Raw genomic sequence first — 24,026 nt, forward strand, 5'->3', positions numbered from 1 at the left:
CTTGTGTGGGCGGGCTGGGCGTGGTCATTCCCTAGTGGGCGGGGCCAGGGCCGGCATGGCGGGAATCTGCCCTGGCTCTGCGGGAGGGACGGGGCGTGGGGACAGGGCGGGGGGCGCCCCTCAAGCCGAGGGGCTGCAGTGCGGGAGTGAATAGGAGCAGTTGTGTCCGTAGGGAGTTTAGGCGAGGAAGGCTGAGGCACGGTTGGACAGGCGGCTCTTCATCATAGAATGGGTTGGGTTAGAAGGGACCTCAAAGCTCATCCAGTTCCAATCCCCTGTCATGGTATGGAATGGAGCTCACAGCCCAACCAGTTCCACCCAATGTCGTGGAATGGAATGGTTTGGGTTGGAAGGGATCTTAAAGTCCATCCAGTCTCACCCCCTGCCATGGGCAGGGACACCTCCCACTGGCTCAGGCTGCCCAAGGCCCATCCAACCTGGCCTGGAACCCCTCCAGGGATGGGGCAGCCACAGCTTCCCTGGGCAGCCTGGACCAGGGTCTCCCCACCCTCAAGTGGGCAAGAAAGCCAGTGTCATCCTGGCTTGTACCAGCCATGGTGTGACCAGCAGAAGCAGGGCAAGGATCGTCCACGTGAACTCGGTGCTGGTGACACCTCACCTAAAATCTTGGGTTTAATTTTGGGCCCCTCACTACAAGAAAGACATTGAGGGGCTGGCAAGGTGGGTGCTGGTCTCTTCTCCCCAGTAACAAGTGATAGGATGAGAGGAAATGGCCTTAAGTCAGGCCAGGGGAGATTCCGGTTCAATAGTAGGAAAAATATCTTCACTGAAAGAGTGATGAAGCAGCAGAGCAGACTGCCCAGGGACATGGTGGAGTCACCGTCCCTGCAGTGGTTTAAAAGACATGTAGATGTGGCGCTGTGGGACATGGTTTAATAGGCACAGTGGTGTTGGGATGGATGATCTTAGAGATCTTTCTGTTTTCCACAAACAGAAAAAGGTGTCAGTGAATAACCCAATTGATGCACAATGCGCTGATGGAGATGTGTGAGGGGCTCACGGTCCACGCGTGCACGCGGCTCTCCTCCATTCCCAAACTCAATCTGTTACATCATAAATCATATGACCTGCCTCAGTCGCAAGAATAAACCGCTAATAACTGCTGGTCTGTTGCCATCTGTTTCCTCCCAATGTAGGTTACATTTTTATTCAGGGTAGTTTATCCTGAGGATCTATTTATACGTTTAGGAGCAGGTTTATGATGAATCAAAATAAACCATTTTTAAAATACATTAAAAATTGTTTGCACCGGTTTGTTAGGATAAGTTTAAATGTCTCCGGAAATTAAACCAGTACGTAGTTCTTAAATAAGTAAAAGTACAGAAGGCCCAAAGGCGTGGTCAGGGTGCATAAATGGGAGAGGGTGCAGAGAGTCCATGCGAAAGCACAGCAGTGCTTATGGAAAATAAAATTAAGGATACGCAGGAGATCTATACATCAAAGAATTGCTTAGCAAGTGAGTGTTGCTTTTATGGAATGATACAGCTGACTTACACTTGGAGTTTGAACAAATGTTTCTGCCTGGAAATGTAATTAAAATGCAGTAGACTGTGACTCAATTTGCTGTTGCACAAAACCAAAGAATATTCATTTGGGTTGGAAAAACATCAAAATATTGATTGTTACTTTGTGAAGAGTCCCACGTTTTATTAATTTCATCAGAGAAGGTTTCATGCTTCTTTATTTGCCCTGATCTTGGACTTCATTTGCATACCACTGTCTCCAGAGTTTTTATACGAGAATGGAAAGTTGGACATACAACTCTACGAACAGTTTAGACTATGGAAAAGGTTTTAATATACATTTTCCTAACACTAGGGCATTAAGCTGGGTGTCTCCATAAAAACCACCTGGGAGGACACTGCATTGCTTTGTAACTTTAGAAGATAAAAAGTAATGTTCCCACTGGAAGGAGAAAATGGCAAGTCATGATTTATACCACAGGTTTCAAAACTAATGTAATTACAGTTTTAAAGCACTTTTGTGGGTGGGTAATCTGTAAAACGCAAATTCATATTTCTTCCCAATCACCTATTCTTAATTGAGCCCTTTTATACATATAAACAGACAGAAGAAAGAAGTGGAGTGTTTAATTTAATAAAACATGGTGTATACGGGTGCACACTGGGTCCCTTTCAAGTCAAGAAGGGATGACACATAAGAATGTCTATAAACTGTCTTTGGGCTCGTGCTTTTATGTAGGGAACAAGACTTTTAGTGAAGTACAGAATCTCTGTGAACTTTTAATTCTTTTATCATAAAAATATTTTTCAACTATTTACATGCTTTTCATCACAGAAAATATATTTCTGAACATATCTGTTCCTCATTGCATTTGTAGGAGTTGAGTATGTATAGAATAAAAAAAAAAACTGAAGAGACCACAGTGATCATCCCATCTGATCTCTTAAAATATCATCTTTCCTGAATTACTTGTTGCTAGCGATAGAGAATGTCTATTAAGAACCAGGGTTTTACAATTGCCTGTAACAGAAAACCCACCTCAAAACTTGTTAAGTTGCTGTTCAGTTACCAACCTGTTAAACCCTGTGTCCTGCCTATGTTTTTCATTAACGACTCACAAGTGCCACTGCTGAGTTAAGCTGCAGAGAGTGAGAACAGTTCACAGACAAGCATTTTTGTCTTCTAAAGAAGTGACTTTTAAAGCCCATCCAGTCCTCCTCCCCTGCAGCGAGCAGGAACACCTTGAACCAGACCAGGTTGCTCAGAGCCCCGTCCAACCTGGCCTTGAATGTTTCCAGGGATGGGGCCTCCACCACCTCTCTGTGTGAAACTTGTGACAGCGTTTCACCACCTTCACTGTAAAAAAATGTCTTCCCTGTATCTTGTCTAAATCTCCCATCTTTTTGTTTAAAACCATTACGCCTTGTCCTATTGCAACAGGTCCTGCTAAAAATTCTGCCCCCATCATTCTTACAGGCCCCTTTCAGGACTGGAAGGCTGCTAGAAGGTCTCCCCAGAGCCTTTTCCCCCCGAAGATGAACAACTCAAACTCTCTCAGCTTTCCCTCATGGACGTCCCATCCCTCAGATCATTTTTGTGGCCTCCTCTGGACATGCTCTAACAGCTCCACATCTTTCCTGTGCTGAGGTACAAGTTCAGCACAATCTCAAAATCATGATTTGTCTGTGTGGCTTTACTCGTACTAAAGAAGTGTTTTTTGAGGATTAATTCCAAATTTAGCCAAGATTTCATCAACTGCTGCATTGCTTAGTGTTGCTTGGCAGGATCTGACTATGTCTATATTCTGCCAACTGAGTAAAATGAAATCCCCCCTGAAATATGAACTAAATAGTTACCGTCACCTAAACTTCTGCACCTTTCCGCATGACAGGATTATGAATTGCTCAACTAAGGATCAGAAGAACTCCAAAAAAAACCCCTAAAACCCCAAATCACCAAACCTACTTTCACATCCCCCAGATTTCCCAGGTTGTGGCAGAGGTGAGGGTTCCAAGCTCCCAGCTCAAACTCCCACCGTGCTGGATCAAAGAATCATTTGGTTGGAAAAGACCTTTGAGATCAAGTTCAACTATACCCGTGCACTACTAAACTGTATCTCCTAGCACCTCGTCTACTCATCTTTTAAATCCCTGCAGGGATGGTGGCTCCGCTGCATCCCCAAGCAGCCTCTGCCAGTGCCTGAGAACCTTTTCAGTGAAGAAATTTTTCCTGATGTCTGATCTGAACCTGCTCTGGTGCAACTTGAGGCCATTTCCTCTCATCCTATCAGCTTGTTACTTGGGAGAAGAGACCAACACCCACCTTTCTACAACCTCCTTTCAGGGAGCTGCAGACACTAATAAGGTTTAGGTTGGAAGGGACCTCAAAGCCCATCCGTTTCCACCCCCCTGACATTGGCAGGGACCCCTGGATCAGGTTGCTCTAAGCCCCATCCAACTTGGCCTTGAACCCCTCCAGGGATGAAGGCAGCCACCACTGCTCTGGGCAAACTATGCCAGGGCCTCCCCACCCTTACAGGTGAATATTTCTCCCTTGAGAAGCTTGACATGAGCCAGCAATGTGCACTTACAGCCTAGAAGGCCAACCGCATACTGGGCTGCATCAAAAGCAGCGTGGCCAGCAGGCTGAGGGAAAGGATTCTGCCCCTCTATTCCTCTCTTGTGAGACTTCAACTGCAGTATTGTGTCCAGTTCTGCAATGCTCAACATAAGAAGGAAATGGAGCTGTTGGAACTGGTCCAGGGGAGGCTTCAAAAATGATCTGAGGGCTGGAGCACCTCCCATACGAGGACAGGCTGAGAGAGCTGAGCTTGTTCAGCCTGGAGAAGAGAAGGCTCTGAGATCTTATAGTGACCTTCTAGTACCTGAATGGGCTACAAGAAAGTTGGGAAGGGACTGTTTACAAAGCCTTGTAGTGATAGGACGAAGGGCGATGGGTATCAGCTGCAGAGGGGCAGATTTAGACTACACATTAGGAACAATTTCTTCCCCATGACAGCGGGGAGGCCCTGGCCCAGGCTGCCCAGGGAAGCTGTGGCTGCCCCATCCCTGGAGGGGTTCCAGGCCAGGTTGGATGGGCCTTGGGCAGCCTGAGCCAGTGGGAGGTGTCCCTGCCCATGGCCGGGATGGGACTGAATGGGCTTTGAGGTCCCTTCCAACTCAAACCATTCTATGACTCTATGATCTCATCTCACTCTCCCCTCTTTCAGCTTAAAATCATTCCCCCTCGTCCTGTCCTCGCACTCTGCTCAGCAGCCCCTCCCCAGCCTCCTACACCCCCTCAGGCTCTGCGAGCGGCTGAGGAGGCGCCCGGCAGGACCCGCCGCCCCCAGCCGGGAGCACCCCGCCACCCGCGGCCGCCGGGCTCACCCCGCCCGTTCTCGCGAGATCAGCTCTGCATCTCGCGAGATCCGCGCGGCTCCCGGCATCCATTTCGCGGCCGGAGCGAAGCGGGGAGGGGGGGCGGCGGCTCTTAGAGAAGATGAAGGCGGCGGCCATGTTGGGAGGCTCGGGGCGCTGTGGGTGCGGGCTGTGCTGAGGGAGTCTGCGCAGGGAGAGACGGCGCCGGGGGATCGGCGGGAGGTCGCGCTCGACGCGGGAGTAGAAGAGCGCCTGCCGCGACTCGGAGCCGAGCTCGTTCGGCTGTTTACGCTCGGCAGGGGAGGAGGCGGGGGGGGGGTCCCTGACCGAGCAGCCGGCACCATGAGCGGGGGGACGCCCTACATCGGCAGCAAGATCAGCCTCATCTCCAAGGCCGAGATCCGCTACGAGGGGATTCTCTACACCATCGACACCGAGAACTCCACCGTGGCGCTGGCCAAGGGTGAGGGCAGGGCGCGGGGGGACGCGGGGGAGGCCTATCTCCCCCCCAGGGGAGGGCCCAGCCACTGCTGCGGGGCTCGGTGGGCTTCATAGAGCCATGGAATACTTTGGGTTGGAAGGGACCTCAAAACCCAGCCAGTTCCACCCCCTGCCGTGGGCAGGGACACCTCCCACTAGATCAGGGGCTCCAAGCCCCATCCGACCCGGCCTTGAGCACCTTCAGGGATGGGGCAGCCACAGCTTCTCTGGGCAACCTGGGCCAGGGCCTCCCCACCTTCATCGTGAAGAATTTTTTCCTAATGTCTAGTGTAAGTCTTTCCCCTCCCAGTTCAAAGCTTTTCCTCCTTCTGCGCTCACTCCGTGCCCTAATAAAAAGCCCCTCTCCAGCTTTCCTGGAGCCCTTTTCAGTACTGGAAGGCCACTATGAGGTCTTCCCAGAGCCTTCTCTTTTGCAGGCTGGACAACGCCAACTCTCTCAGCCTGTCCGCGTAGCAAAGGTGATCCAGCCCTTGGATCATCTTCATGGCCTCGTCTGGGCTTGCTCCAACAATTTCACGTCGTTCTTATGTTGGAGGCTCCAGAACTAGACACGGGGCTGCAGGTGGCGTCTCACGAGAGTGGAGTAGAGGGGAGAATCCCCTCCCTCACCCTGCTGGGCCACATTTGTTTTGATGCAGCCCAGGGTGCAGTTGGCTTTCTGGGCTGTGAGTGCATATTGCTGGTTCCTGTTGAGCTTCTCATCAGTCCAGTTTCAGTGGGAGGCCGTGTAGTTTTGGCCACAAGTGCGTCCTCCTGCCATCCTCCCGGATGGAGCAGCTTCCTGGCTGAGGTGGGGTTAAGCAAGGGAGCGAAGGGCCCTGCTTCTAGCTCTCCCTGGGCCACAGAGAGGTTACGAGCTGCGGTGGAGGTGCAGACACAAAGAGGGGCTCAGTCTCGTTTGTGGATGCCAAAGGGAGGCCTGGGTAGAGTGAAAGGGTGAAGCCCATAGTCGAGGAAGTTGTCCAGAGTTAGTGCATAAAAGAGTGGGAGGGGAAGGCTGGAAAGAGGATTTCTTTGCATCCAAGAATTCCAGCCCTGCAGGGTACAGGGCCTCGTACAGCTGAACTCTTCTGCCTACTGGGGTGGGAGACAGCTGAGATGTAAAGTGGATCCCACGAGTGCTGGGTTATTGCCAGAGAAGCGTGGTTGTAAGCTCTTCGTTTCAGACGTTGCTGTATGGCGCTGTGTAAATCCAAACTGAGTACAGACACCAGTGGAGACTATATGTTTGTGCAGATGTATAAGAAAATTAGAACAATGCGTTTACTGGGAAGAGAGTCAGGGACTTGGGGATAAAAAAGAAAAGCTTTGAAACTGGGCATCCAAAGGACTTCGCTGTTTTTTGTGCATGACAGTGCACTCAACACAAGTATATCAGCCATGGCAATGAATGTGCAATATTAAAATAAAACATCGTCAGAATTTTTGATAGCTTCTTTATGATTAGATTCTGCAGAACTCAATGGTATCTTACTTTTCGATTTTTGACTCTGAAGTTTTGCTAGATAATCTAAGTGTGTAAGGAAAAGCAGGGTTTGTCCAGCCATTAGGTGAGGGGAAGAATGGCTCCTTGTGGTACTTAAATATTTAGGACTGAAAGTATTCCAAACCTCAGTTCCTGTTTGATACCATAGGCTTGGGAATCTGGTGGAAGGGCAGTTGGTTATTTTTTTTACATAGGTGGTGTGTGTCATAGCTGGTCTGTGGAACTGATGCTGTGTAGCACTTTGCTTTCATCTGGCATTGGCCTTTGTGGTAATTCTCGTTTGTGTGCCTTGCCACTTTAAGGCCGTCTTCCTCTTCCCCCCTCCCCCCGATAATTATTATTTAAGAAATAGATTGCTTTGTTTCATAAATTCTTACATATATGCTTTGAAACGCCTTATCCTAAGTTGGGTCCCAGGCTTGCATGGTTTATTTGTGGAGCATCTAGCTTTCATGATGTGAATTTACTTACTTCTAAAGTTGCCTTTGGGTTAAATTACCTTGCTGGCATTGCATTATCTGTTCTAAAAGGACAGCATTTGTTTATATGAGAAGATGGGCACTGCGATTAGAAAGAAATGTTAAAAAGTTCAGTTGCGTGCTGTGATTGTTAAGGGTTGTACAGAAGCACTTAGAAGAATCCCATCCTTGAAGAGCTCATGGTAGTCTTGGCCTAAATTAGAGATTTAGTGCTAACCAAGCCAATTTTGCATGGCTTCTCAAGAGTGGTTCAGTCATATTATGGCGTATCTGCCAAAGTGTGCATATTTAAGACAGATCAAACTACAGCTACAAAATCTAATCTGCTCTCTTTCCATAGCTCTCATCAGAAATGTAAATCTAAACCATTGCATTTGCTTGAATAAAACTTGGCTGAGTTAGCTGAGGAATGTGTGTTTTGTAATATAGTGTTGTGATTCAGAAGAGAGTAAACCAGTATTTCTAGGCCACCTGGCACCAAAAATCTCGAGATTAATCTGGAAGCTGATAACCACCATATTAGACTGCAGAACAGTCCACTGTGCTTATGAACAAAATGCTCGACTCTGGAGTATTCTGGTTTCTGCATAAATGCAGGTTTGGGTTGTGTAAGTGTGGTCTGATAGCATATATATAAGGTAACAGATGTGGCCGGGTCTGTGTGTGGAAGCAGCAGATATTCCTTCTGAACTATCTGTAGCTGTAAATATGTTGATCGGGCAGTAGTTGTCTCCTCTTCCTGTGGTGAGTCCAGAAGTCAAACCGGAACTGTTTGCTGTGTATCTTCAACACAAATGTTAAATTTTCTGCCAGAAAGAGACAAGAAACAACCCCTCCAAAAGATGACTTGATGCTTTCTGTTGCTCTGCTGTATAGCTGGCTTCATGTGACTGTTACCTGGTTTAAGTGCAGGGAGGCTTATTCATTTCCTAACTTAAATTGTGTCAATAAGTGCAAAAGCAGAGGTAGAAACTGTTCTTGAGTAACTACAGATTTGCCTAATGGTAGGACTTCAGTGGCCTGACCTGAAGCCTGAGATTAATCTCATGGAGATTACCATATGGGATGTTTTAATTTATCTTAAATCTTCTGGGGTTTTAGACAGAAATAAGATTTTTTGGGTTTCTAACAGCATACTGATTACAGTCTTCAGTTACTGACAGGCAATCTCCTATAGTTCTCTAATCGGCATTTTATTTACAAACCTGCGATCCTTTCACTAACAAATATTGTGGCCTCTGTCTCATGAAGAAGATAGCAACTGTTTAAATATTGAGCATAACATTTTTATCCTAAGCTGGAATCTGTTTGGGGAAGGCAATGCATCCTTTAACAAAATGTCTTGTTATTTAAGTAACAGTGAAAAATCACAGATTTATCAGATGCCAAATATTAAGCAAGCTATACGGTTATTTGAGGTTTTTATATGCTATTGGTGTGTATGTTTTTCTTTGATTGCCAGCTTTTCAAAGTGAGTGTTTGGAACCACTGTTTTCAAGTCTCAAGGTAAATTAACTTGGAATGTCCTTTTAATTCATACTTGTAATTCATACCTAATTTTTTAGACATCATTAAGTCCAACCAATTTAAGAATACAGCATTTGCAGGTCTCGACTAGGAGTAAAATTTCTTACTGTAAAGTGATTGCTGCCCTACCCAAGGGCAGTTGTAGATTAATTAGGGCCGATCGTGGTCTCGCATGTTGCAGCATTAAAACTGCCTGTGATTGTTCGTGACAGTAATATATAATGTCTTTCTGTTTAAAGGCCTTGATTTAGAGAGATGGATTTTTAATGTCGGTAAGCTGTGTAAAGACAACCATATTGGGTCAGAAAAGGTTTTGGCAGCAGCAGGGAATCCTTAGGCATGTGAGTATAAGAAAAAGAAAATTATATACTGTGTCTCTAGTATAATGCATCATTTTTTACTTACCAGCTCTTGGACCATTGAGAGTTGCATTTGGAACTATTATAATTAATAGATAGTAATGAAATGCTTTCAGTAATTTAAGAAGTGGTTCAACTTATGGCATTTTCAGCCATCGGGAGCAGTGTGTTCCATAGTTTAATGACACACGAGAGAGAAAACTTCCCTTTCTTTCAGACTTTTACTCAATATTAACTGAGTGAAAGACTTGGAAAATGTAGAAAGAAAAAAATTCTTATAGTGAAGATGTGAACCATCCCTGTAGTTCAGAATGGGAGCAGGAACAGGAAGGGTTAAGTTTTTACCAAGTTTTTGTAAAGTTATGTTTCAGGCAGTTAAGCGCCATGCTGCCTCTGTGCCTTGAGGATTAGGGCATGTGTGCCAAAACAGCCCTGTGCACAGTGCAAGTAAGGGAATGCAGACTGAATTAATTGTTTGGAAGGAGTGAGTCTGCCACAAGCTGGCTCCTCTACGTTACTACTTTTCCAGTAATGTGTGCAGGCATCTGAACATGTTTGCTGGGAAAGGGTTGTGATGTGTCGAAGAGAGACAGCGATTGCAATTACCTGTTCTGGTAGTTGTGGTCTCATTTAAGTTGTCTTGTGGATGCTTAAAGCGTGGAGAAAGACTGGTTTCTGTGTATGTATGCTACATATGAAGTAAGGCTGACAAGATTGTGTCAGTGTTGTGTACAGAGACTGAACTATGTAGTTGCAACAATTCACATTGTATGGAAACAGGCCTTTCTTGCTAGCAGAATATATTGCTTGGCTTCTGAATAAGGCTGTCTTTTCCTGTGTTAATCAACAGGTAATAATTTCTGTTAACTGATAGGGAAGGTTGCAATGCTTTCCTTGGATGCTGTAGTGGTGTAATGTAACATGCATTAAAATATAGCATAGTAGTAACATTGAGGCCAGTCAAAATCTGTACAAAAATTTCCTCATGGCACTTTAATATGAAATTGATAGATCTACTGGGGCATCAAGTCATGTACGTGAATCCTGTTAGGCTCAACAGTGTTAGTTTCATTCTAGCTAGCTGCTTAAGTGTGTGTGTTACACTGACAAAAAATAAGTTTCCTTTTAACATGTTATGGTTGCTTTTTGTTTGCAAGTCATAAAGCCAGTTTGGCTCACTTAAAAAATTAACAAAAGACTTGAATTGACAAGGTCAGCTTAAATGGATTTGCCACAGTCCTGGAGAGTGTTATAAGGTTATGTTATCTTTCATGTGCTTATTTTCATTTCCTCTCACTCTTCAGGATTTTGTTATTTATGAACCACTGTACCTTGTTCTGGAGGAAGGATGTAGTCTGAGGACATAGCCCAGGAGAGCTCTAAGACTGCTGCAGCTCCAATACCTTGTGGCTTTGAGACTGGCAACTTAATGTTTCTGATTGTGCAAAAGCATGCTAGAAGCCATTTATTTTTTAAGGTCTTGCTGTGCTCGCCACTTTAATATTAGACTTTTTAATCCTATTCCAGACTAGGAAAGAATAAACTGTAAAGATAGTTATTGCTTTGCAAAATATTAGAAGTGGCAGTCAACTCCTTGTGTTGTGGTACTCTCTGAAGGATGAGTTAGACTGGGAGATAGTTATTTTATTGCTTTGGGTGTGAAGGGAAGGTTGAACCCCAAATCGGAGGAGTTAGCTTATCCCTTTCCAGCAGAGCTAACATCATTGGACAAAATTGTCTTCATATTTTTCAGAAAGTTGCACTAAGACCAGTTTGGTTTGAGGCAATGGAAAGGTAGAGAGAAAACCCCAAACTCTTAGTAGCAACTGTTGATGTGTTTTATTGCAAAACCATTGTTGACTTTATCAGTGTCATGATCTGGTTGCATAGGAAGCTGAATATCTTACGGGTGGCTTATAACTTTTGGTATTTGAAATACTTCCGTTTGATATTTTAATAATTTTATGATGGGGAGGGAACAAAATTCTTTTTGACATAAAATAAAATCCCTTTACTTGTTATAAGGTATAGTTAGATTAAAGTTAGGTTAATTTTTTTTTTAAATTATTTTAGAATGGATAAAGGTAATTGCCAGGTGTTAAAACTGTTCCTATATGTCTTGTGATGGTGGTGTTAATAGTACAATAATCAGAGCATAGGATATTAATGTGGATCTGCAGACAAGACAGTGAAATAGACGTGATGAATAAGAAACGACAGGATAATCTACAGTAATACATGACCAATTGATAATGTTGTTAAGGTATTGTGTATTACTTTTAGTTAATTTCTTCAAATTCTTCAGCTTCAGGTATCTTTTTCTGTAGAGGAAGAAAAGACATTTATTTTACAACAAAAGATTGAAATTCTCATTATAGGATATGCCTTTCTACAGTGTTTACCTTTTATAGTACCATTCGGAGCAGACTTTCAGATGCACAGCAATAGAAAAATTGATTAATGTCAGCTCAGTAGATGACATGAGTATGAAGAAAATAATTGTAACCACTTCATATGTTTTGTCATTTTAGTGTAGAGTTGATCTCTTAACCCCTGAATTATGCTTTTCAAAGATTTATAATATTTGGCTGTTTGTGCAGTACCAGAGGAAGCAAGTGTTGGGAAGTGGTTGGTGAAGCCTGAGAAGTGACTCAGTATCGCTTTATACAGCTCTAGAGGAAGCTCTGCTTTTCTTGACTAATGACTTTATGGCTGCAAATAAGTGCCTAATGATGTCTCCAAATTGTTGATGCATCTGAAAATGTAGGGGAAACTAATTCTGGTAAATTAAACCAAAATGCAGATGTTTACTCAGCGTGACCTGGAGTACCTTGCAAAGCAAAGAAGAACCTCTTAAAAGGCTGGAGCTAAGACTGTGATGATGGGTTGTTTAAGTTGATGTTCAGTAGAATATGACTATCATTATTTTTTCTTCTCTGGTTTGAATTCACTCTTTAGTTTTTGCTTCCAAAACTCTAGCTTACAACTTTTGCTTACAACACTCTGTCTCGGTGTGTTGCAGGATGCTTAGGAAGACAGTTATGCCCCAGTGAGTTTACTTAGTTTGACAGAGATCGTGTGAAACTTAAACCAGCAAGAAGAATGCATTTTGCTTAGTGAAAATTGTCTATGTATACACCACTGAATTCCTGATTTTTATTTAAATATTGACTCAGACCTGCAATCTATTGAAAAATATTTTGCCTAAGGTAATTTTTAATATTCTAGTTTCTAGTAGTATTAACAATTTTTTCCTGATTTACAAGTGCAGAATATGAAGTATCTGAGCCCATGTAATCCTTGATTCACTGGACTGACTTGCTAGCTTTTGTTGGTGTTCCTGTTCCTATAATATACAGTAAGTGTTAACTGTAGCATAAAAATGCTTCACTCTTTCCCCTTATCTTCACAAAACGGTTGCAATATTCAGCAAGTGACTGGTAGCATAAGTGATGTCTCAGTAAGGAAAGGAAGATGTGTCTTTCTGCTTGATTTTTAACTGAAATGTGTAAGATCAAATTACTTGTTTATGCCCGAGCAGTTCAGAATGGCGAAGAATATGCTGCCTAATTAATAAGCTTTTTTTTCCCCCCCTGAAGAAAATGTCGTTATTTTTATCTAAAGCTGTTGATCTCTGCAGTATATTTGAAACTTTTTTGTTGAATTTGGGGTGTTTTTATTTTTCTCTCCCTTCCCAATTCTGTAGTTCGCTCCTTCGGTACAGAAGATAGACCAACCGATAGACCCATACCCCCTCGTGATGAGGTCTTTGAGTATATTATATTCCGTGGTAGTGACATTAAAGACCTAACTGTCTGTGAGCCACCAAAGCCTCAGTGCTCTTTGCCACAGGACCCTGCTATTGTTCAGGTAAGTGAAAACATCTTTAGATGTTTCTTGCTGCAGATGTAACCTGGTAGCTTCTAAGTGCTCTCTAGCTGAGTATTTAAAAATCAAAATGTTTGCTGCTGTGAAGTTCACATCCCAGTGTAAAGAACTCTGGAAAGATTTTCCTCATTTGAATCTTGTTGCTAACCGTTTAAATCAAGGTTGAAATCTAGCTCTAGCACAATGTGCTGGATGGCAAAGCTGCCTCTTTTTCAGCAGCAGCTAATGACTTCCAGTAGACCATGATGCCATTTCTGGAAGGCACTTGGCTCAGGAGGCCACATAAACAAGGCTTCTTGGAAAGACCAGACTTTGTGTAAGTCAAGTGGAGTCGATGCTGAAACCTTCCCAAATTGCTAGTGATTTTTTGTTTCGTTTTGTTTTCTTTTGGATTTTACTGTGCAACTTTTTGCTGACTACAACTTTAAAAGTGTTTCATCTAGCAATGAATATTGGCCACAGTGGTGGTGCTAGAGTGAATTTAACAAGTATTTAGAGTTTCTGCATTTCTTGCCTTACAGAACTGTTTCCTACTTTTTGTGTAAACATGAATTTTCTGCAAATGTGTTTTGTCTTCAGTCCTCACTAGGATCTTCGACAACATCTTCGTTCCAGTCTGTGGGGTCCTATGGTCCTTTTGGCAGAATGCCTGCGTACAGTCAGTTTAGTCCGAGCCCGCTGGTGGGGCAGCAGTTTGGTGCTGTTGGAGTTGGTATGTTCATTTCTGTTATTTGATCTTTTCCTGTAAGTGAAATTGCGTGTGTGTGCATAGACAGTAATGAGTGCTTATAATTCTGTCAACATCCAAAGTCTTCAATTTGTGTCAGTCCCAAAGATCAGCTCAAAAGTGGAGAATTTCTCTTAGTCTTTGCCGCTCAAATCAAAGCGATTATGATGGAGAACCAAATGCCTTATTTCGGAGAGATGTGCAGGGGAAGGTTCGTGTAGTCAGGAATTCTTTTCATATATATTCATTGCATTCGTTGTGTATTCATTATGTTTCACTAGTGGTAGAGACAGCTTCTCCACAAAAGCCTAATAGCTGTGCTGTGGACATCTGGTATCCCAGGTTGTCCAGGTGGTTTGTGCCTTAACCAAGGGTTATTCAACAGCCTGTGTGCCAGCACAGTCCTCCAGCCGTTTGTGAGAGGTCAGCTTGGCATGAAGTACAGGCTTGAAGTATTTGTGAGCTGCACAGGTATCTGCTTCTTTATACTGCTGGTGCTCTCTGAGGCTCACCAGCCTACTGTCATTCCTCCTTTAAACGTTTCTATTTTGCCTTTTAGTTTCTCACACAGCAACTAGTCTTGTAACTGTTACGGTGACAGTGTTATTCCTGGTACTGAAAATGCTAGTCTTGTGAAAGGAGGGCGATGGAATTGGCTATAACTGGATATTGGTTAATAAGATGGGACATAGTTTTTTTTAAAAGATATTAAGTAGAAATATATACCAATACCACTTGTTCATTACTCTATAGGATGCTGTCATGACTACACTGTGTTAATACTTGTGATACTAAAGTTAGCAGTACTTTTTTTTTCTTTAAAGAAAACCCATCAAAATATTCATTACATTGAACTTACTTAGTGTATGGGAAGGAAGAGCAGAGCTCTGTATTTTAGAATAACTGCCTAATCTGGCCTCACTAATGATGTAGTGCTAAAAAGGGGGAGGACAGAAGAAAGTCTAAACCAGGTTTTATAACTATGTTATTTCTTTTAAAGCAGGAGGTTCTTTAACATCTTTTGGAACAGACTCTTCAGCCAGTGCTAGCATGTCCCAAAGCACTACAGTTGGTTCTGCATTTACAACAGATGCGAGATCACTAAAAACACAAATGTCTCAAGGTAAATCTTTTTCAATGACTCTGTTCTTGACCTGTTGTGTTACGTGATTTAGCTGATTGCCAGAAATGCTAACCAAGCAGCTGAATTCTGTCGTGGAAACACTTGATATTAAAACCAGAAAGCACTGAGAATCTTTGTACTTGCTCCTTAGAAGAGTTTTCCTATGTCTTGGTGTGTTGCATAGGTAAATGTTGGCAACACATTTGTTGTTACCCTCAAAGCATCTATATTGAGGAGGGGGACTTGGTGCAGTTGAACGGTGCTGGCAAATAGGTGCTTATGGAAGTTCAATATAAAATTTGATTGACAGCATTGCAAAACTCAAGATGCTTCATGCTGATAGACTTGTGAAGTCCTTCAGCCTGCAATTTATAATCCTTAATGATTTTTTGTTGTTAATGTATGTATTTATATAAATAATATTAACAGCAGACCTGATGGCCTGTAGAGATAGTGACACGGCAGAGAAGTCAGTGTAGTAGTCGTAGAAACTGTATGGGTAGTATGTGTAACATTGGAAAAAGGAACTAGAAGCAAAAAATACATTCTTGATGCTTTTTGAGTGGCAAAGAAAAGCTAAATATTAAGCACTTTCACCCTCACTTTTCATGCAAACGTGTTATGGTTGCTTCTCCAAACCCTAAAGCTATTATTTTCTGCTCTTACGCTTTTCAGTGCTGTGAGTAAAATTGCGTGCTAAGATCTATTCCCTGTGCTATTTTTAAGTTTATGCAGTAACGCTGGCAAAACAGTTTACCTAGAGCAAATAGGCTTTTCCTAATGTTTGTGTACTGATTAGGAGTGCTTTCTAGGATTAGTTTAGTGGATTACGAAAAATAGCTTCTACTTTATGGCATTAAATGAAGGGGAAAGAAAGCATGCTGAGCATTTACTGTTTCTCTGTTGAAAGAGTAGCTTGGTGTTCTATAGGTGAAATTAAAACTTCTGTGATTCTTGGATTTGATATATGACACATGATCCAGATGAACATGCACTCTGCCACAAAGCTTCCTGTGAGGCACCAACAAGTTTTTTCTGTGTTTGCTTTAAAAAATACTTGTCATGTTTGTAGATGGTAAGTGTGGTGTGATTGGTTTGGAGATCTTTGTATTATTTTTTTTTCCTTCTGTTGTTTATCTGTATTTATAGGATATGACATTGGTATTTTCTCCTACTTACTAAGACTTGAATTTTATTCTAATTTCTTAGTAAATTTACCTGTATGGTATCATAAACTTGTCTGGCTGGGTCAAATATCTTCATTCTAAACTTGTTTCTGGCTCTAGTCACTCATGCTGCAAATTAAATGTATGAACAACACTTTATGGGGAAGCTTTCATAGCTCCTTCATCTGCCTGCACTAGCTATTGCTATTCATTTATTTTGTGGTGATCGTACAGCGGAGTGTGCTGGATTAAATGAAATTTCAGTATCATAACTGTATCTCTGCTTTTGGGAGCCGTCACTTTCCACTTGGCTTTCCAGGGAGGCAGAAAGGATGTTTTACCTCCAGTCAATCAAAAAAATTCATTCTACAGCTAAATGCACATCATGGATGGGTTGTAGGGATTCATTGTCCTACCATTAATTTCTTTTAGACTAGGGGGAGGGGAATTGCTAAATAACCTTCATTCTGGATTAGTGGATCTGAGAGTGCAGAAAGATATTTTTTTTTTTTTTTTGGACACAGCTGTCTTGACTGGTAAGGCAGATAAACCTGTCAGTCTAGATTGGTTGCGACCAGTAACTCAAATTTGTGGATTAGAGATAACTGTTTGGATATTGTTCTGTTTTGCTGCCAGGTCGCTCGAGCCCTCAGGTAGATCACTTAAGGAGGAGCCCCACCATGGAGCAAGCCGTACAAACAGCTTCAGCTCACTTGCCTACTCCAGCACCAGTTGGGAGGAGGAGTCCTGTACCAGCCAGACCTTTGGTGTCTGCCAGCCAAAAATCGCTGGAGAATCAAGAGCACAGACGAGGTAGTTCTGAGTGATTTTCGTATGGCTTATTTTCTTCCATACACGTGTGAAGTGCCCTTATTGAGCGTAATGTGTAGGAATTTTCCTGCTGTCCATTACTAGTAGGCTGGCCAGCAGAGACTTGGGACTATATATATTTATTTTGAAGTCAAACATACATTCTAAATTATTTTGGTTTCCTTTTATGAAGTGGGTTTGTTTTATAGGTTTGAGGTTTTTTGAAATCTGAACCATATAACTATATACAAAAGTACGATCAAACATACCTAATTGGATAAACAAATAATTTTTTTATTTCCAACTTTAGCTGAAGCACACAAGGTTTCAAGATCAGAAAATGAACTCAGAAATGAAAACAAACGACAAAGTGGTAAATCTTGTTTTGAGAAATAGCTATCATTGTTTTCAGACTCAGGGTTTTAATAAGTCTGCTAAAATACAACATTGTGTATAGTTTGTGAAGTGCTAGGACATCCATTTCTAATGTCCGGGCATCTTGCAGTTCAGATTACTGTAATAAATTGTTTCTACTGGATAACAACTTTGCACTGGATCAGAATAACATAAGCACAAAAAGTCAATGTTGGAGAGAAAATCTCTTCTGGCTGCTCTCTGTGTTGAGTGGTTTGAATAAAAATGCAAAACCAAGCAGTATTCATGGATTTTATAAATGGAATAGCATGAAATAAAACCTGTCAACCTTTCTATGAAAATACTTGACTGAAAAGCTACTAACATCTTAACTCTTCAGAAAGCTTTTAATGGTTTCCAGAAAGTTGTTTAGTACTGTCATGCTGTCTGTGTCACTGCCGTAATTATGGTAGGTGAGTTTGCAAATTACAAGCTGCTCTGACAGGACTTTTAACAACAGTGCAGGAAGAGGATGCACGAAGTCCCAGCCTGTTACCTCAGGAATTAAAAACCAACCCAACCAAACAAAAACCCCACCCCAAAGACCAGCCATCCCCCCCCACTGCCCTCAAAGAAAAAACAATCTACAAAACAAAACCAAACAGAATTTCCCTCTTTTCAGTTCCAGGCGCACCCGCAACACGGAGAGGCCGTGGAGGCCACAGAGGAGGCCGAGGAAGATTTGGTATTAGGAGGGATGGTCCAATGAAGTTTGAGAAGGACTTTGACTTTGAAAGTGCAAATGCACAATTCAACAAGGAGGAAATTGATAGAGAATTTCATAATAAACTCAAACTAAAAGGTAACCCAATTTTTGCTTTAGATTTGAGAATGGAAAAACTGTCTCGCTGTTTTAATGCTGCCTTGGAGAACAGCTTTTAAAAAGTGTAATGTACTGAGTCTTGATGGTGGTCGTTAAAAAAAAAATGTTAAAAGTATCAGTGAAAAGTGAACTGGAGTAATCTAATTAACTTAATACTTGAATCAGTATTTGAGTTTTGAAAGAATTTTAACCATCAGATATTATGCATCATGTTCTAACAAGTCTGTTGGTTAAAAATGTATTTTATGTTTTCAGTTATCAGTGGACCAAAAGCAATCGGGAGGATGCACGAGACTTGCAATTTAAGAAAGTTTCTGTTATTTCTTTGCTTTTACCCTTTTCCAAAGAAACACGGGAATCGTTCACACACGTACTGCCGGCACTTGTGTTTTGTTTTCTAGCAGGCTTCTGTTTTAATTACCTCATTCTCTCGTGACCAGCCACCTGCTCATTACACTGCTGCTGCTATTTTTGGACAAAACTGTTACAGGTTAATATAGGCAGTTCCTATTTCAGTAAGCGGTTCACTAAAAGCTGGGAAACAAAAGGTAGGGATAAATGGTCAGATTTCAGTGTAGAGAAAAAACAGCAGTGGAGTCCCATAGGATTTGTTCTCTGGGGTTTGCCTCTTTCTGGATCATTTTTAAATGAGTTGACAGTTTGCCGTTGATACTAATTTTTTCAGAATAATAAAGAAGAGAGGGAAGGCCAACCATGAAGAGCTATGGAAATATTTTGTGAGGCAGAGTGGTAGTTCTTGTGTGTGTGTTGTAGAGAGCTTATTGCAGCCTTCCTTTCAGTACCTAAAGGGGACTTAAATGAAAGACAGAAAAGGGGCTTTTTATCAGGGAAAGTAGTGATAGGACAAGGGGTAATGATCTTAGACTAAAAGAGGGGAGATTTAGGTTAGATACAAGGAAGAATTTTTTTTTATGCTGAGGATGGTGGAACAATGGCACAAGTTGTACAATGCGGTGGTAGAAGCCGCAGCTCTGAAAACATTCAAGGTCAGGTTGGACATGGCTCTGCGCAACCTGGTCTAGTTAAAGCTGTCAGTGGTTGCTGCAAGGGGGTTGGACTGGATAGACTTGAAAGATCCCTTCCAACCTAAACTGTTCTCTGATATGATGGTAATAGCTAGTTCTGTTGAACTAGCAGCTGCTTTGTTAGTACCAGTGAAAACAGTAAGCCGAACTTCAGGCATTATTAGGAAAGAAATATATGATAAAATCTGTTCACAGCATATCTTGAATGCTGGCCCTATGTCTCGAAGGAGGTAACAGCAAAGCCAGGAGACAAAGGAAAAGGGTAACAAGGATGAGCAGAAATATAGAATGGTTTTTATGTGGGGAATGACTGAGTGAGGCTTTTCATTCTGGAAAGGAAGAAGCCAGGAGCTTGTAAAAAAAAGTATGACCAAATCCATCTGACCACAAGTTTTTTTTGTTAATTAAACCCACAGAGAATATAGAGGATATCAAGACCCCAGTCAGCAAGCAGCTTCCTCATTTATGGAAGTCAGTCTGATGCACATTACAGTTTGGACAGGATTTTGTGTTTTTGAGCTTTCAGTACAGTTTGTGTCTGTCTGGGAATAAGTTAACGGTGCTGTTTTGTTAAGTATGATGGTGTGGAAGGCTTCTCTTTACTTCTGTTTTCCAGAAGATAAACTTGAGAAACCAGAGAAGCCTGTAAATGGAGAAGACAAAGGTGACTCAGGTGTTGATACCCAAAATAGTGAAGGGAATGCGGATGAGGAAGACCCACTTGGACCCAACTGCTACTATGACAAAACCAAATCCTTCTTTGATAACATCTCCTGCGATGACAATAGGTACGTCCTGCAAGCAGAAGCTTGTTAGAATCCTTGATGCATGTTTGTGTCATAGGGCAGCACTGGTCATCACATCAAACTCTGAATCAGGAGAGAGTAAAGCTTATTTCTACATGCAGTGGGCAAAAATTAATATGAAGTACACCACTTCTTTGTAGTCAAGTGCAATACACTAATAGGAAGACATTTTTAAATATTTTAGGACCATGCTTCTAGAACTTAGTGTCCCTAGCCTGGAATCTTCTTTCCAGATTTGCTGACCTGAGGTTTTTGTTTTGTTTTCCTAGTAAATTATCACTTCAGTCAAATAACTGTGCTTTGGTAATGGTTTCTAAGTAATTACATAGCCGTCTTGGCTGGCAGTGGTGTTTGAATGGACGGTTAGCATTTCAGGAGAATTAAAGCTCGTTTATTGCTGTTGCCTTTTAAATAGACAAGATGATGTGGATTGCTGACCTGTTTTCAGTTGGGGGGATTGTTGTGTTGTACCAACAGCTACAGAAGGAAGCTTAAGATCTGTAACATCTAACTTTTACTTTCTGCTTCTTGTTTTAAATTGCAGGCAGCTTTTATTTATTTTATTATGTGATGCTGTGTGCAGAGGATACAGACTGTGTACTTCTGTGGGGGAAACTCTTACTGCATTGTTAATCTATCGTTCATACTGTAGCACATCCCTTTTTGTCCAGTTAAATTAATTTTGGCAGGCACATAGATCCTTGCAGAAGGGATAATGTGGAGATTTACAATGTGACTAATGTATCATTTCTCATTTAATGGGCTTTGTGGCGATTTTAATTGAGCCAGATCTTCCTTCTGAAGTGTGCTTTACAACTATCCTTATTCCTTTTGTGTGGCAGAGAACGGCGACCCACTTGGGCTGAGGAAAGAAGATTAAATGCAGAGACCTTTGGAATACCGCTGCGTCCCAATCGCGGCCGTGGAGGGTTCAGAGGCAGAGGGGCAATTGGCTTCCGAGGTGGAAGAGGACGAGGAGGTGGAAGAGGTGGCTTCACTGCCCCACGAGGATTCCGTGGGGGATTCAGAGGAGGTCGTGGAGGCAGGGAGTTTGCTGACTTTGAGTATAGGGTAAAGTATATTTATCTTCCTATGATCTGACCCACTGTTCCTGGACACCAGTGGTAAAAAAAGTCCTGCTGATAGATTGGATGTTGAACTAGAATGTGTTGAATAGGGTTTTGCAGGTACCCTGAGCTACTTAACTGTAGTCCATTAATGCTGACATTTTAGTTACATGGGATCATTTTACAATCAACAGTAACCAAAGTAAAAGCTGCTTTCGTGCTTGTGCCCTAAATGTTTGTTCTATACCTGGAACTGGGAGGTGAGGAAGAAGTAAAAGTTCTGCAGAATTAATACAAGTGCCTGAAATGTAAATCACAACCGTTTTCTAAGCAACATTGGAAAATTGAGAGGAAGTAATTTAACTGCTTCTAGTGTGCAACAGACTTTTTGAATTACTTGTGAATGAGCTGACACAAAGGCGGTAGACATCCAAGATCCCATATAACGCCTAAAATAGAGTAATTGAAGTTACTGAAGCATAGCAATGTCCCTTTGCTAAAAGGAAGGTCAAATATTTGAGTTCTGTAAGGTCTTGTTACATGCTTGTTTTTTTAAACTCTTAACTCCCCATAGTTACATCCAGCAGCTGCTGGGAAAGCCGAGGCAGGATTGACTTTGTCAGCCAGTCATTCAGCAAAGGAACTGTGGGAGGCAGGGCATAAAAGTGTTGAAAGAAAAGGTCTTTGCCATAAGGGAAGTGTCTTTAGAAGATGAAAATGGGTACTACAGTTTCATTTTTAGTTAAATGTAAAACAGAGCTTAAAGTTCCTTTCAGCATTATGCACAAGCCACTGTCTAAGTCTGCTAACCTGGTGCACAAACGTGCTTTCATCATCATGTAAGCCTAGAAATAGTAATTCATGCTGTAAGAGCCGTTATAACTACAAAGCAGAATCTTCCTTTGCAGTACAGTTACGCAATTTGTCGCTTCTGTAACTCTCTTGCATCCTTTTCTCTTTTTACTATTGAAGATCTTGACTCTTCTTCCTGCCAGCAGTTCAGAGGAACACAGAGGTTCTCCTCCTCCGGAAGCTCACTGAGCATACAGATTATGTGAATGAGCAGAGCTCAGTTTCTTGCAGACCCACAATCTTTTCATTTCAGTACGAGCTGGTTTTTATGGCATTAAGTGTGTGTATTCAGCTTGTTCGCTTGTTAAGAAACAGTGGCAGTACTGGTATATTGTTCAGAATCATTAACAAATACAGTGAACCAGAGTGGTGGAAGTAAATGCAGGCTTTTACATTTCTGACTGGGACAGAAGAACTTTCTCTGGGAGTTCATTGCACAAGCAGTTAAGACTTCTGCAACACAATCTTTTTTCTGTTTGAAGATTTAGATGTATTTAATAGGGAAAAAGAAGAAAGAGGGTAGGGGAGCCACAGAGGTTTTCTGACAGAGGCCATCGCAGCGCATCTTCTCCAGCTGCTGCTGCACAGGTTGATTTCCAATTTTGTTTTTTCAAAATTAATCTTATTTTTCTGCTGTTGTTCCTTCTAGAAAGACAACAAAGTTGCTGCATAGTCTCCAAGAAAGCTGAGGCCCGGTGAACGTCCAGACCTTCTTGATCCGGAGAATTAGTTTTGATCTCTGCAAAGAATGAAGTTAATTTGCTGTATACTTGTCACCAGCACTGGGATTTAACTATTTAATTTCAAAGGGGTGTAATGCAGTTACTTTTGAAAAATGGCCATCTTTGAAAACAGTGAGCATTAAATATATTTGAGACAGAAGGATAAGTAATTTCTTATGTATAGTTAATTATAAAGCAGTACTTCGATGGAGTTTAAGTATTTTTTCATCACTGAAAGGATTTTTCTTATTACTAAACTGTATTTGATAATTGCTTCAAGCTGTAAGGACAATTGTATGCAGAAGGCCGTCGATACTGTGAGTGTTTTGATCCACTGAAGGTTGTTTTTTGGGAATCCTGTAATATCCCTTTGGAGATAGTTGTACTTTTATCAACTAGGGTGCTGGACAGTAGGGAACTTGCTTTGTCAGTCAGATATGTACACACAGTAAATACTGTTTCTTAGGCAAAGGAAACTTTTTATATAGTTGTAAAATTCCATTATATCCCATTGCCAAAGAAACACGACAAACTTTGTATAGCTGTATAAAAAGCAACTAATTTTTTAAAGAATAAACATTTTTAAGTCGGCAAACATACTGTGTTATTGCAGAAGTGGAGATGCTGAAGAACACTGAATTAGTTGGGTTTTTTCTTTAGCAGCTTTTCAGGCTTAAAGGTTTGATTTTATATTTGGACTGTAATGAGGATTTGACAATGTTCTTCCATGACACAGAACTGGATACACTCTGCGCTTCTCCTGCAAGAGTGGGATTTTGTAGGTTCTGGCATATCACAGGATTTGACCAAATTGAGGAGGTATTTTCAAATAAGGAGAGAAGAAATTTTCGTATGTCAAAATTTGCAATTAATTTTACTTAGTGATAATTATTAACTTTTTTAATAACGGACCAGGCAGGCGAGTTCGCGGTTCTCCGGGAGTGCCTGGGACAAACGTGCGTCTCCATTTGTCAATCCTTGCGATGTTAACTTTGTTGTAATACCTGTAGACATAAGCGATTTAAAGAATTCTTAGTGTTTGAAGTTGTTTGCGTTTTGATAGCCCATAACTCGGAGACATTGCGGCTCTGGTTCGAGGCCCCTGCAGTCACAGGCGCCGGAGGACGGACTCTGGGCCGGGTCGGGGTCACTCCTCACAAGGCTCGACACGCCGGAGTGGAAACCTGCTCACTTGTGTCTGTATTTGTATATGAAGGCCACAGGAATAAAGGGATCCAAAGATTAAAACCTTTTCATCTCATGGGTTGGTTTATCTTCTTTCTTTGCTTTGTTTTCAGAACGTTCAGCGATGGGAGCGGTGGGGGGAGGAAAAAGGGATAACAGAATAGTTATAAGTGGGCGATG

The 24,026-nt window shown here is 42.0% G+C and overlaps 1 protein-coding gene across 3 annotated transcripts; it reads left to right on the forward strand.

Moving 5' to 3' along the window:
- The first annotated feature begins 4,970 nt into the window (after positions 1-4,970).
- Positions 4,971-23,922, forward strand: LSM14A (LSM14A mRNA processing body assembly factor). 3 transcript variants are annotated; one of them, XM_009567923.2, is made up of 10 exons: positions 4,971-5,328; positions 12,924-13,087; positions 13,685-13,817; positions 14,833-14,955; positions 16,758-16,934; positions 17,242-17,304; positions 17,968-18,147; positions 19,831-20,002; positions 20,863-21,091; positions 22,589-23,922. In XM_009567923.2, exons 1-10 carry the CDS (start codon positions 5,208-5,210, stop codon positions 22,610-22,612), a joined length of 1,386 nt encoding a protein of 461 aa, XP_009566218.2. In that variant the 5' UTR covers positions 4,971-5,207; the 3' UTR covers positions 22,613-23,922. The 3 variants fall into 3 exon arrangements, with proteins under 3 accessions (XP_009566218.2, XP_053934260.1, XP_053934261.1); XM_054078285.1 differs by having other exon boundaries at positions 14,836-14,955; XM_054078286.1 differs by lacking the exon at positions 17,242-17,304 and having other exon boundaries at positions 4,973-5,328.
- Positions 23,923-24,026: the final 104 nt, after the last annotated feature.

Source organism: Cuculus canorus, chromosome 13 (assembly GCF_017976375.1).
Source record: "Cuculus canorus isolate bCucCan1 chromosome 13, bCucCan1.pri, whole genome shotgun sequence".
Classification (NCBI taxonomy): domain Eukaryota; kingdom Metazoa; phylum Chordata; class Aves; order Cuculiformes; family Cuculidae; genus Cuculus; species Cuculus canorus.